The 12,575-nt window shown below is 55.1% G+C and overlaps 5 protein-coding genes across 5 annotated transcripts; 2 read left to right on the top strand and 3 right to left on the bottom strand.

The window, feature by feature from the left end:
* Nucleotides 1–257: 257 nt before the first annotated feature.
* On the bottom strand, nucleotides 258–3,538 carry CC84DRAFT_1169238 (aconitate hydratase). Its single transcript, XM_018179610.1, has 6 exons — nucleotides 2,528–3,538; nucleotides 2,300–2,423; nucleotides 1,751–2,247; nucleotides 1,529–1,701; nucleotides 831–1,382; nucleotides 258–780 (listed from the first exon to the last, which is right to left on the bottom strand). The coding sequence occupies exons 1-6, from the start codon at nucleotides 3,261–3,263 to the stop codon at nucleotides 517–519; spliced, it is 2,346 nt and encodes a 781-aa protein (XP_018030090.1). The 5' UTR covers nucleotides 3,264–3,538; the 3' UTR covers nucleotides 258–516.
* Nucleotides 3,539–3,955: 417 nt separating this feature from the next.
* CC84DRAFT_1103566 (uncharacterized protein) lies at nucleotides 3,956–4,366 on the top strand (the record flags this gene model as incomplete). Its single annotated transcript, XM_018175022.1, has 2 exons — nucleotides 3,956–4,188; nucleotides 4,240–4,366. The coding sequence occupies 2 exons, from the start codon at nucleotides 3,956–3,958 to the stop codon at nucleotides 4,364–4,366; spliced, it is 360 nt and encodes a 119-aa protein (XP_018030089.1).
* A 385-nt stretch (nucleotides 4,367–4,751) lies between these two features.
* On the top strand, nucleotides 4,752–5,801 carry CC84DRAFT_1169237 (Mog1p/PsbP-like protein). The gene is made up of 3 exons (XM_018179609.1): nucleotides 4,752–4,953; nucleotides 5,007–5,207; nucleotides 5,347–5,801. The coding sequence occupies exons 1-3, from the start codon at nucleotides 4,880–4,882 to the stop codon at nucleotides 5,621–5,623; spliced, it is 552 nt and encodes a 183-aa protein (XP_018030088.1). The 5' UTR covers nucleotides 4,752–4,879; the 3' UTR covers nucleotides 5,624–5,801.
* A 139-nt stretch (nucleotides 5,802–5,940) lies between these two features.
* On the bottom strand, nucleotides 5,941–7,305 carry CC84DRAFT_1210024 (uncharacterized protein; the record flags this gene model as incomplete). Its single annotated transcript, XM_018182259.1, has 4 exons — nucleotides 6,905–7,305; nucleotides 6,366–6,848; nucleotides 6,051–6,304; nucleotides 5,941–5,997 (listed from the first exon to the last, which is right to left on the bottom strand). The coding sequence occupies exons 1-4, from the start codon at nucleotides 7,041–7,043 to the stop codon at nucleotides 5,941–5,943; spliced, it is 933 nt and encodes a 310-aa protein (XP_018030087.1). The 5' UTR covers nucleotides 7,044–7,305.
* Nucleotides 7,306–7,683: 378 nt separating this feature from the next.
* On the bottom strand, nucleotides 7,684–12,388 carry CC84DRAFT_1169235 (uncharacterized protein). Its single transcript, XM_018179608.1, has 5 exons — nucleotides 11,826–12,388; nucleotides 11,734–11,760; nucleotides 10,676–11,679; nucleotides 8,857–10,626; nucleotides 7,684–8,807 (listed from the first exon to the last, which is right to left on the bottom strand). The coding sequence occupies exons 1-5, from the start codon at nucleotides 12,054–12,056 to the stop codon at nucleotides 7,844–7,846; spliced, it is 3,996 nt and encodes a 1,331-aa protein (XP_018030086.1). The 5' UTR covers nucleotides 12,057–12,388; the 3' UTR covers nucleotides 7,684–7,843.
* Between the last annotated feature and the right edge of the window lie 187 nt (nucleotides 12,389–12,575).

Below are 12,575 nucleotides of genomic sequence, written 5' to 3'. Positions count from 1 at the left end.
GACGGCCACGATTGCATGTATACTAGGAAGCTGTAACAAATTGAAGTGAACTCTGATACATCCATCAACTTCGAGGAATTCAGATACAGTAGGCCAACGTACCCCAGGATACACGATGTGAGTACGCCGCAAAAATCGTTGAAGTACTATTGCCGTTAGCACAGGCCACTTATCACATGAAACTGATGGTTTTTGGGACGTGTTTAGTCAATATCAAGTCCAGACCACAAGGGATTTGCACGATTCGTGAAGTAATGCCGCAAATGAATTCCCATGATAGCATGCTAAACACCATAAAAAGTACAGTCCAGACCCGACCTTGCCGAGCCGGTATGATATCAAAAGCTCTGCCACCAGCACATTGCATGTTCGTGGCCACCCATCACACTCCAAATTTCTTCTTCCCCAGACGTCGTGACTTCATCCGTCTCCATCATCGGTGTATCCCGGCCGTCCTCAACTCAGTATGTACATCTCCATTCGCGTGTCGTATTCCATAGCCTCGTCGTGATGCGTTTAGTTCGCAGACTTCTTGGCCATGGTGTTGAGCGCACTACCGTTCTTGAACCACTCGATCTGGCTGTCGTTGAAGGTGTGCGACAACTTGATGTCGAAGGACTTGCTGCCATCGACGGGGTGGACGACGAGGGTGATGGGCTTGCCAGTGGCGAGCTCGGTGGCCTTGATGGTGACCTTATCGTTGGGGCCAATCTTCTCGTAGTCGGCGGGGTCGCTGAAGGTCAAGGGAAGCATACCCTGCTTCTTCAAGTTGGTCTCGTGCTGTGGCTGGTTAGTAAAATAGTCTTCTGTGGGAAAAACGAACAACTTACGATACGAGCGAAGGATCGGGTGATGATGGCGATACCTCCCAAGTGCCTGGGCTCAAGGGCGGCGTGCTCACGGGAAGATCCCTCGCCGTAGTTCCAGTCACCGACGACAACCCACGGAATGCCGTTCTTCTTGTAATCACGGGCGACAGCCGGGACAGCGTCGTACTCGCCGGTGAGGTTGTTCTTGATCTTGTTTGCCTCGCCGCTGTCAGCGCTGATGGCACCGATGAGCATGTTGTTGGAGATGTTGTCCAAGTGTCCACGGTACTTCAACCACGGGCCGGCCATCGAGATGTGGTCAGTTGTAGTCTTTCCGACAGTCTTGATCAAGACAGGCACTTCCTCGATGTCCTTGCCGTTCCAGGCCTCGAACGGCTGGAGGAGCTGAAGACGGTCGGAGGTCGGCGACACAGCGACGGAGACAGAGGAACGGTCCTCGGGCGGTGCTTGGTAAGTGTCTTGGCCCGGGTCATATCCTCGAGTGGGGAGACCGTTGCCGGTGGGTTCCTTCAGCTTGAACTCCTTGCCGTCCTTATCTTTGAGGGTATCGGTCTACTCATTGTTAGTCACTAATGCAAAGAAAATTAGGAGTGTCGTCCGGCTTTGCAAACCCCAACCTGGGTCAACACAGCGTACTCAAAATTCAAATGACTTTGGTACCGCTTGGCTCAGCCTGATATAACTCGGGGAGTACGTACCAAGGGGTTGAAGCTGAGAGTTCCAGCAATGGACATCGCGACGACAAGGTCGGGCGATGTAACGAAAGAGTGGGTGGCGGGGTTGGCGTCGTTGCGGCCGGTGAAGTTACGGTTGTACGACGAGATGATGGAGTTGGGCTCTCCCTTGGCCACGTCTTTACGGTCCCATTGGCCTGCAAAGGATTAGCAGACAATCACCAGACAAAAGATTAGAGAACTTACCAATGCAAGGGCCGCAAGCGTTGGCGAGGACCATGCCGCCAAACTCCTCAAAGGTCTTGAGCTGACCGTCACGCTCGATGGTGGCGCGGATCTGCTCGGAACCGGGGGTGACGGTGAACAGGGACTTGGACTTGATGCCGTGGGACATGGCGTCCTCAGCGATTGAGGCAGCGCGCGACATGTCCTCGTACGAGGAGTTGGTGCACGAACCGATAAGACCGACCTTGAGCTCCTCGGGCCATTTGTTGGCCTTGACGGCCTCCTTGAACTTGCTGATGGGGGTGGCAAGATCGGGAGTGAAGGGACCGTTGATGTGCGGCTCAAGCTCGTCAAGGTTGATCTCGATGAGCTCATCGTACTTGGTACCCTCATCCTCGCGGAGCTCGGCGGCGTACTCGCGGGAGAAGTCACCGATGTGCTGGCGCTTGGTGGCCTTGAGGTAGTCGTACATGCGGTCGTTGAAGGGGAACACAGAGGTAGTAGCACCGATTTCAGCACTGTTGCAAAAGTTAGCAACCTTGAATCTTAGAAAAGCCTGGATGTACTTACCCCATGTTGCAGATTGTGGCCATGCCCGTGCAGGACAGGCTCTCGGTACCAGGACCATGGTATTCGACAATGTAGCCGGTTCCGCCCTTGACGGTGAGGATGCCGGCAACCTTGAGAATGATGTCTAAAGCTCCAGTTAGCTCATCGAAGCTCGATGCGGACTTGGGTGCTCCGTGCACTGAAGATCGGAGATCTCCGGTCACGACAAACGCTCGGATAAGAACTTACCCTTGGGAGAAGTCCAGCCAGACAGCTTTCCGGTCAGCTTGACACCGAGCACCTTGGGAGCCTTCAACTCCCAAGGAAGACCAGCCATGACATCGACGGCGTCAGCACCTCCGACACCGATAGCAGCCATACCCAGGCCACCAGCGTTGGGAGTGTGCGAGTCGGTACCGATAAGAAGAGCACCGGGGAAAGCGTAGTTCTCGAGGACGATCTGGTGAATGATACCAGATCCGGGCTTCCAGAAACCAATGTTGTACTTTGCGCAGGAGGTGGACAGGAAGTCGTAGACCTCCTTGTTGATGTCATTGGCGCGAGCCAGATCCTTTGCGCCTCCGACCTGGGCCTCAATCAAGTGATCGCAGTGCACAGTGGTGGGCGTGGCGACCTGGGGCAGACCAGCCGACATGAACTGCAGAATGGCCATCTGGGCGGTGGCATCCTGGCAAGCTACGCGGTCGGGGCGGAGCTTGAGGTAGCTCGTGCCTCGCTCGATCTCCTGGTTGTGAGGGTCGTCCAAATGCGAGTAGAGGATCTTCTCAGCGAGGGCGAGCGGGCGGTTGAGACGCTTGCGCACGATGCCCAGGTTCTCGCTCATCTTCTGGTAGTTGATGTAGTGGCCCTTCTCCCAGTTGGTCATCTCGACCTTCTTGGAGAGCGGCGCATCGCTGACGGTGGCCAATTGCCTCCGTTGGACAAGGCTCTGGCCGAGTCGGCCTAGCCTCGCGAACTTCTGCATGGTGGGTAGTGAGGATGGAGTGGAGAGTTGGAGAGATGGAGAAGCGGAAGAAAAGAACGTCAGAAGCTGGCCCGCAACCTGGCCGCTAACTAATGGCGATCAGAGCTCGGCTGATTGGCTGCAGCGCGGGTCGCACGGATAGAGCTACCTCGGCGCCTGAGCAGAGCGAGGCGGCTGTGATTTCCCGTCGCCCGCGTGCGGGTTTCACGTGCGCGCGTGCGAAAGCCGCGACAAAAGGCGCTCTTCGCACCTCGAGCCCTGGTGCGCGGAACGCCGCCGCGGCACTTGCTGCTTGCACCGTATATGAAGGTTGGGGAGCACGTCGTGGAGCAGCTGTTGGGAATGTCGTCACGCGGCAGCAGCTGGCAGCGTGGAGGAATGACCCCGCGCGCGCCGCCTCACACTTTCTTTTGCCGCTCGCACGGGCTGATTGGCAGCAGATAACGCACCGCAGCTCGCGGCGGCGCTCACCTCTGCGATGCGACTGCGCTCCAGCGTCGTCGCACGTCTGCACGCCGTTTCACGCACGCGGAGGCGCCAAGCCCGAGTGCAGGCTCCGAAAAATTCTGTCGACCTGCAGACAGCGCGCGCCCGCCGCACGTCCCCCAGCCGCCAGGCCGAACTACAGCTCGTCCACATTCCGAGCGACCCACATCCGCGGCCGAATTTGCACATACCATCAGACAATCACCATGCCCGCGATACGAGGAGAAAACTCGAAGAAGAAGACGCGCCGCCACACGCGCGACCTCGACCAGATCCACGCCGACCTTCGCGACGAAAAGCATTTGGCGCAGTACAAGGATGTAAAGGCCGCCGAGGATCTGCCCGGCCTGGGCCAATGGTACTGCACTGAGTGCGCCAAATGGTTCGAGAGCGAGGCCAACTTCGAGGCCCACTACAAGGGGAAGGTGCACAAGCGGAGGTGAGGAACGCACTGTGGAGGCTGGGGAAGGAAGTACTGACGACTGGGCAGAGTCAAGCAACTGAAGGAAGAGCCATACTCGCAGAAGGAAGCAGAGGCAGCTGCAGGGCTTTCGACCGACAACGGGAAGCGCACGACGTCGCTGATGGAGGTGGATGATACTGCGGTGGCGGCATAGAAAGCGTCTTGGACACACTCGTGCCGCGGCGACATGAAGCAGGTCAGAAGGGAGGAAGCTTGGGACAGCAAGACAGGAAGGAAGGAAAGGCGGAACAGCTTGGCTAGGCTGCGGGTACAAAGGCAGTCTGAGTGCACACAGGATGGTGTATGCCTGGTGCCTGGCTGCCTAGATTTCGATTTGCATTGCAAGGCGCTCAAAATTTGGAGAATGGACCACATAGAGGACACCAAAAAGTTCCGATGATACCCCGCGGCCAATCGTACTGGCTCACAAATGCTATAATATACAATTGCAAGTTTCCCAATGTCTTGTCGTGAATTAGGTAACCATACAAATTGGTGCCTGAGTCTGCCTGATTGCTACCTACGCGAGCGTGCTACTACAGAACTTCAACTTTGACCATCGCCGCATATAAAGCGTCGCAACCACACTCGAACATGCATCACCGACACCAAGGCCCTCAATAAATTCCTCCAAGTGCCACGCACACCAGCATCTAGACTTGCAAAAATGCAATACAAAAAAGTCGACCTTTACGGCGGCGCCATTACCGTCGATCTGCCTACCGCATACGGCGACGCCAGGTCCGCGCCTTCCCTTTCCGCGCTCCTACCACATCGCTAACCTACCCTCGCAGCCAGATCCGAGAAGTGCCAGACCACCAGGAGGTCTATCTCGACGAGAACGGATACTCGGGTGTCATAGTCGAGATCCTGGAGTACGTGGAGAAGCCGACGGATGCGGAAGCGCTGCAGTACCACTTCGCCGACCTGGTCGACGGCACCGGGGACGAGACGAACATGCTGGAGCAGTCGCACGCGGCTATGGCGAAGGTAGCGTAAGTTTGGGGTTCTTGTTTGCGTTAGCGGGTGGTGTGCGCTGTGCTTGTGAGTGCATGGGTCACGTGTGGCCACATTCATAGCTTGGCAGCGCGGTGAGCTAATCATGGCGAACAACTTGTAACTGATGGAGTTTAGGAACAAACCCGTTTACACGCTGTCGTTCATACAGACGCCCCCGCCGCCTGATCGGCCGCGCAAGACGCCTGATTTTGTGGCTATTCATTTGCTGCTGCTGCGTGTGAAGGAGCACGGCACGGATATCATGGTTACGGTCAATGTCCCGCATTATCCGGGCGAGTATGAAAAGGCTGCGCCAGGGGAGAAGACGTCGCTGATGAAGGATGGCGATGAGATTGCGAAGAGGGTGTTGGAGAGCTTTGATATCAAGGATTGGAGCCTGTTGCAGGGCTGAGGCATTCAAGTGGGAGGAACAGTGACCAGTGTGACTTGCGTGGATGAAACAAAACTTTACATTTAGAGGTAAGAACGGGACACTTGAGGAAGGATCATGAGCGTGCCCGAGCATGGACGGACGATACATAGACACCCCCTTCCGAAACCTTTGCCCGATTTTTCGCGGCGCATCCCACAATCATATGTCAACTTCTGTACAATTTTGCCAAGAGTTTTTACGTCCGACAGCAAGCAACGACCCGACCAAGCATGTCATTCGCCAGCACTCCATGTGTAATACGCCGTCATGAAGCTCGACTGTTCATCTCAGGTGGCTCAGTCGAGGTTGTAGCTGAGCTGGCGAATCCTTCGACCATGTTGTGATGTGCATCTCTGTAGAACTCATTAGTACAAGTCAATGCAGACACTGATGGCGGGATACTCACGATCTCAACGGCGCTTCCGTCATCTGCCTGGGTTGTCACGCGACTCCGGCAGTACGACCAGTCAACCATCGGCAAGCAATCCCAGGATCCCGGCAACTGCACTCGCTGCTGCCACGCTTGCCACTGCTGCGCGTACTGGAATGGCATCATATGCTCAGTCATCCACGGCTCGACATACTCCTTCTTCACTTGGATGACGGCATCCTCAAGTCCGGAAGAAACGGTTATCGCCGTTACTGCTCTCTCGAAGTAGTCTGAAAAAGCTATCAGTAAGACTCCTGGAAGCAGTTCACAGCATGCATATGGCAGACTCACTCAGCCAAGTATTATCAGTGTAGTCTGCGTGCCTGGTGCCTTGCACGAGGTTGTATAGATTCCAGGGGCCGCGGAGTTCGTATCTGTAACTAGGGTGGCCGTAGAGATCAACAACCACACGAACTGATCTTGGAGCAACTGTCAGCCCAGGATTTATCGAGCAAGCCCGGAGCAAACTGTGGACTTCTGCACTAGTCCGACTGATCCATTGGTAATCCAAGATGTGAATATTGCCAGCCAGCTGTGCTTCACCCGACAACCAGGTATCAGCGAACTCCTGGATATCTCTGAACGGGACTCCGACATTCATGTTGCGCTTGTAGATCGGCAGGAACTCTTTTCGTACTTGGCGGTTCATGTGAGCCAACGCGAGGACGCCCAGATGAAGTTGGCTCGGGACTCCAACATGAAGGAACTTCCGTTTTGGCACGAGTGGGACAACCTCTTCTGAGAGGCAGAATTCGTAGATTCGGTTTCGTAATTCTGTATACATGTCGGTAATTGTAATTTCGGAGCCCAAAATTGACCTTATAACTCACCACCGGAGAGCTCGAGGAACAGAAACACATCGCGGCGTCGGCCTTGGCCTTGCGGAGGGAACTCCGACTCTCGCCTTGGTGCCTTTTTGGCAAGGTCATATTGAGTGTCGCTCGGGTTGTCGGTGCGTTGGCGCTTCATTCTGGCTAGATTGCTGTGCGTCAGAGAGTAAGCATGGGACTGTAGGAAAGAAGCGCGAACGACGTGTCGAAGTTGAGGAGTTATTGTGGGCAAGGGATCAAAGTCGAAGCCAAAAAATCTGTGGGGTAGATTGGCCGTTTGCGCAAACGGAAACGGCAAGAGTGACTATGTAAGCAGGTTGGCCAGGTGAGTGACTCGCTCCATAGCTCCGGCTCCGGCTCCGGCCTTTCCTGGAATCCCTTGTATCAGGCATTGTACATATTCTCGAATCTTGTTTTTACATCCAGAACGTTGTCAAAAGTAGGCCTTCGCTGTCTCTATTCTACATACACAGTGGGTGACAACAAACACTTGACTATCTGTAGCAATGAACTTTCGGGATGGACTATCAAATTAGACCTTTACAACTGTATTATGCAGTAAGTTCTTACAAGAGGAGCCCTCGAAGTTTCAGAATGTCAGTTTAATGATATCAAACGTGAAATTCCGGGAAAGACTTTCAGATTACATCTTTACAACCGTATTATACAGCGAGTTCCACCAGGATAAGGTGTAGTACAGGTCCAGTTCTTTTTGTCACCTACTGTGAGCAAACTAGCGTGTATAACGTGGATGTGCATTACAAAAGCAAAGGCGCAGAGACATACACTACCCTGTCTTAGCTCAATGCGGCTTTGTATCCGTTCAAATTTACTAACACATTTCTCAAGAAGTGCCTCCCACAGTAACCAAAGCCCACATATATACACCACCAACCCGTCCCATGCATCCCTCCAGTACACCGCCATCCAAATCCTAACTCATCGTTCCTCTCCAACCGCGTCCCTTTCCTTACAGACCACACACCCCGCCCCCACCGCTCTTTTTATGACATGCGCATGCGCCACCTTGGCGCCGACGCTCCTCGTCCAGCGTCCGCCATCCTCTGCATCACTCGCGAGCTGCTGCTGTAGTGTCGCTGCCACGCTCGCACTCGCGCTCGTCTTGGGTAAGAGGCAGGACAGGTGGAACACGTGGCCGCACGCAAAACCTACGAGCGTGTCGCGAGAAGGTGGGACAGGGCCTTCCGTAAGCATTTCTTCTTCCGCGGTGGGAAGCATGAACGGCTTGTGACAGCCTGTGCAGTGCCCGGGAGGAGCATCCCCAGTAGGTGGAGAAGGATCCGACTGGATACCGGCAAGGGCATTAGTGTGAGAGGACAGTGCAGTGGTGGTGGTATCGTCATGCGTAACTTTTGCTGCAGTATGAGGATCGACACCCTTGGTTTCAATGTCGACTTTCTTGCCTGACTTCAGCTTTCCAGATAAGCCTGCTTTCTGCTTCTCCAGCGAAGGGTCGAAAGAGTCTTCGTCGTCGTCGTCGTCGCAAGGTACGACCTCGAATTTGACGCCGCGCTTTTGGCCTGCGCGAAGGATGCCCATGCCTGTTGCCACTTCTCCTCTTAGCACCTTGGCTACGCCCTCTGAGATGGAGTACTGGATCTCGTACTCTCGCACCATCCGACGAATACCATCTCTGAGGCCCTCGATCTCTAGGCCTTCGGGAATGCGCCGAACGAGCTGGACGGGGTTGATAGCGGTTCCAACCTCTGCGAGGAGGCCGCGAATAAAGTGTGGTTTATCCATGGAGAACTCGAGGAGGTCGTTCCAGAGGTCTGGGTCATCTTGCTCTTTGGCAAATGAGATTGCGAAGCTGACATCCGACAGCTTGTCGATGATCAAGTACAGAGCGCGCTTTGTCTGTCCGGTTTTGGAAAGGATGTAGCTGGAATAAAATCAGCCTTCAAATCTCTCTAGAAACCCACGATACTTACACTAGCTCAGGGATGTACTGTCGGCTTTCGCAGATGCCGGTCGCTTTGCTTAGGTCGTACGCCTGCGACTCACGCAAGTACCTCAAAAGTAACTCGCGGTCGTATTCGGCAAACAACTCGACCATCAGATCGGCGAACTCCTCAGCAATGTGCTTGCCATCCACAGCCAGTCTCCCCGCATGCACGCGCTCCTTTGCCGTCCTGCCTTTCCGCTCTTGGCTCTCAGGTCTCCACATCGATCTTAGGTAGAAAAACAGGAATGGTTGGAACGAATCGCCCTTTCGCTGTAGTTGTTCAACTACTTCAGGGGCAGGCACGTTGCCACGGGTTGCTTCGTCGACCAAGACCCCAACAGCTTCAAAAGAAGACTCCTCTAGCTCCTCAAGCGTAGCTGATTCCATCTGCTCTTTCGACACACGAAGTAGTATGAACCCCGGAATGTCATCTCGTATAGCGTCGACAAGGTGGAAGTCTCTTATCAAGTCCATAGCTGCATCTGCATTCTGCAGGCGAATATAGCAACGTAAAGCATCTCGCTGATGCCCTTCAGCCAAATAAAGCTTCGCCAACGCGTCCTGCAGTATCCGCCAGTCTCGGCCTTGCTCGTTGCCTTCTACCGAGTCTTCAGTTACGTCGCCTCCAGCCAGCTTGCTCTTGATGGCTTCAATGACGATTCCCGTGTCGAAGAGGCCTGTGTCCCAGTCTTCTAATAAATGCTTGAAGCGTACGCGGTCGTGGATGATATAATGGCCGAGAACGACTTCGTAGATAGTAGAAGGCAACGGCGGCTGCATTTGCTTCTTTGGCATGTGTGGCGCAATCTCGTTGAAGTGGTCTTTTTCGGCAAACTTCCAGACCCAGTGTTCCCATCGCTGTGAAGTGCCCAGCACGCGGCCAGCGATTTTACCAGCCTGCTCCCAATTCCCAGACTTGACAAGCTGCTGCACCCACAGGTCGCCTATCCGCCTCTTTTCCTTCTCGACTGCAGAATTATGATTTGCGCGTGTGGCCGATATGGTGGTCTGTGAAGCATCCTCGTCGGCAAAGAACTCCTGTAAGCTGCCCGGCTTCTTCGAAGGAGTGCTGGCAGGAGAGGACTCGGTGGTAGTGTGTGTGGCAGCAGCAGCGATCTCGGGATGATCCTCGAGAAGTTCCCATGCATCCTTGTAGTTCTCGTGCTCAACCTCCCAATTGAAGTGATCTGACAAGTCTCGTTTTATGGCTAGCACGCAATCGTATGGGCTTTGGATGAAGACCTTGAGGCCAGGGCCAGCCGCATTTGGATGTGCCTGTGGCAGTCTCTTTCCCGCGACTGACGCGGATATGTTCCCAGAGGACGAGACTGACGGTGCTCTCACATCTGCACTACCAGGCATACTGACCATGCTTGCACCTGAGCTGAAAATTCGGGCGGCGCCTAGAGTCGCATCCCAAATACCGCCACCGATTGCTTCTATTGCGCTTTTTTGCGCGGGTGTCAGGGCCTTCGGATGTGGCACGTAAAGCGTGCCGAGATGATAGTCGGCTGCGGACAGACTCTCATACCGGCTTACAGTCAATGAATCTACCTCGACTTCGTCCGAAGTAGCCGCGTCGATCAACTTCAGTTCAGGCGAGAGACCGTTGTGGCGCCTAGACATGCCGCGTTTGGGAGTGGTATCCTGGGAAATGGGATTGTCGTCGTCGTCGCGAGTTCGATAGGCAAGAACAAGAAGTAAAGAAGGGGTATATAGCGATATGCCAGAAACAATGCAATCATCGAACCGAAGGCTGTCGTTTACCGTTAGCTTTTATACAGATTCGGAAGCTTTATACGCACAAATGGACAATCTCGGCGCTTCCCACCGATCTCTCGCCGACATCTCTGCCGACGCCTGCACCTCCAGGATTGACGTGGACTACCCAGGCTGCGTCTCCCCAACCAATGACCAGCTTCTCAAGCTTTCCGATCTTTTTGCTGGACTGTGACTTCTTTCCCGAAGTGCGGTGATGTGGTAGCAGAGCATCTGATTTCTCGGTGGCATTGCTATTGTTCATCTTCATGATGGCGTCGTCATCTGACTCCAGCTGCCGGTCATCCACCCACTCGAGACGCGCCTTCCAAACACCCGCCATCTCTTCCCATATCTTGCGGTTCGGCTTCTCGATGAAACCTATCCTCTTCCACGCAGCATCCGAGTCATTGCCCTCAAGATGCAGGTTCGTTCGCATTATCCGAATGCCATGCTCGTTGACCCACGCCACAAACTTCCCGGACAGCGACCACTTGATTGTGCTGATTGTGCCCTCGCCCGAATGGAGGATGTTGTCCTTGCCGCTGTTGCCTCCCAGGCCGATGGCGCCAAGCCAGCCTTGGGCTGCGTGAGAAGCATGGCTTGTATTCGCGTTGGAGCGGACACCCGCCTGTCCGCCAGTTGTAAGAATAAGCTCGCCAGCCAGTCCACCGGAAAGGTACTGTCGATCAGACTTGTATTCGGGCGACAGAGCCACAGCCTGCACGGGACGGGCAAAGTTCCTCAAGGTGACGTCTTTCGGGTCGACCAACGAGGACACGCAGACATGGCCGTCGATTGACGCGGATGCGATGTAAATCTGATTCGAAGGGATTGCGGGCACGAGGGGCTGCTGGCGGGGCGTGCGCGGGGCCTGCCCGGGGGGTGGACGTTGAGGGGTTTCTGGGGTATCGATGGTTCTGTTCGGCGAGTTTGACTGGAGGGCAGCAGCCGGGGGCGGGAACGGCGAGACGGACAGCGCGGTGACTGAGGCCGACGGGTGGGCGTTGTAGTTGCGGAGCGGTTGGAAGGTGGGGACGGTCAGGACGTGCTGCCACAGTCAATCCGCAGCTCACGAAGCTTCAAGTGCATGTGCATGACTCACGATGTTTCCATTATGGCTGCCTACGATCTACCTAGAACTCAGCATAGGCTCTGCGACGACTGGGGATGTGGAGCCGGGAGCATGCGCCCTACCATTTTGTCGCCGGCGACCAAGAAGGTGCTTGTCGCGTCGCCATTCCGGTACACGGGCGCCAAGCTGCTCGTCAGGCGCGTGTACTTGAGCTTCGGCTCCTCGTCCGCGTCGTCGTCGTCGTCGTCGTCGTCTTCGCTCTCAGACTCGTGCGCGGCGGGCTTCCCATTGCTCGGCTTCTGTTCGTCGCGCGCGGCCGCTTCGGGCTCGTCCTGGATTGAGTCCGCAGCCATGCTGAATGCATCAGCTGCGGAAAGTGTCGAGGGGCGCCGTGGAAGCTTTGGCGGTTGTGAGGTGCGAAGCTCGGTGGTGGTGCTCTCTCAAGTGCTGGCAAGCTGACGTCCAATGATGTCGTCTGCCAAGCCGTTCACCCGCAGCCACAGCTCGTGCCATCTTGGGCGCCTTCCCACACCATCACCCTAGAACCTTGGAAGCTACACGATCGCCGGACAGCGGTCTGCGAGCAGTATTGTTAGACAGACTCGCATGGTATATCGTCTTGCTGAAACGCCTCACACCATCCTCCTTGGTATTGCGAAGAGCGCCCTGACACACTCTCTATTTGGGGCATCAAAGTCGGCAACTGTCCAGGGACCACGCCCGATCCACAGAGATTAACCAATGATGATGATGTCTGCAAGCCTGCCCACAATCCCGAAAAAGACGCATGTCGATAGAGCGGTCGCACAAGTCAATCAATATCACGACCATGCGAGCTGATCGTCCCAGGTCAACGAATAGCAACGCTGCTT

Source organism: Paraphaeosphaeria sporulosa (assembly GCF_001642045.1).
Source record: "Paraphaeosphaeria sporulosa strain AP3s5-JAC2a unplaced genomic scaffold CC84scaffold_14, whole genome shotgun sequence".
In the NCBI taxonomy this organism is placed as follows: domain Eukaryota; kingdom Fungi; phylum Ascomycota; class Dothideomycetes; order Pleosporales; family Didymosphaeriaceae; genus Paraphaeosphaeria; species Paraphaeosphaeria sporulosa.
This window is presented reverse-complemented; position numbering and strand designations above follow the sequence as displayed.

What these genes read in the sequence shown, in the direction of transcription:
- CC84DRAFT_1169238 (XM_018179610.1), bottom strand. Translation starts at nt 3,263, where the DNA reads ATGCAGAAGTTCGCGAGGCTAGGCCGACTCGGCCAGAGCCTTGTCCAA. An exon ending in TGGCTGGACTTCTCCCAAGG is followed by an intron (nt 2,424 to 2,527) that starts GTAAGTTCTTAT and finishes CTGGAGCTTTAG; the next exon opens with ACATCATTCTCAAGGTTGCC. An exon ending in CTCTCAGCTTCAACCCCTTG is followed by an intron (nt 1,383 to 1,528) that starts GTACGTACTCCC and finishes AACAATGAGTAG; the next exon opens with ACCGATACCCTCAAAGATAA.
- CC84DRAFT_1169237 (XM_018179609.1), top strand. Translation starts at nt 4,880, where the DNA reads ATGCAATACAAAAAAGTCGACCTTTACGGCGGCGCCATTACCGTCGAT. An exon ending in ACCGCATACGGCGACGCCAG is followed by an intron (nt 4,954 to 5,006) that starts GTCCGCGCCTTC and finishes CTACCCTCGCAG; the next exon opens with CCAGATCCGAGAAGTGCCAG. An exon ending in GCGGCTATGGCGAAGGTAGC is followed by an intron (nt 5,208 to 5,346) that starts GTAAGTTTGGGG and finishes GATGGAGTTTAG; the next exon opens with GAACAAACCCGTTTACACGC.
- CC84DRAFT_1169235 (XM_018179608.1), bottom strand. Translation starts at nt 12,056, where the DNA reads ATGGCTGCGGACTCAATCCAGGACGAGCCCGAAGCGGCCGCGCGCGAC. An exon ending in TGGTCGCCGGCGACAAAATG is followed by an intron (nt 11,761 to 11,825) that starts GTAGGGCGCATG and finishes AGTTCTAGGTAG; the next exon opens with ATCGTAGGCAGCCATAATGG. An exon ending in AGCGCCGAGATTGTCCATTT is followed by an intron (nt 10,627 to 10,675) that starts GTGCGTATAAAG and finishes GGTAAACGACAG; the next exon opens with CCTTCGGTTCGATGATTGCA.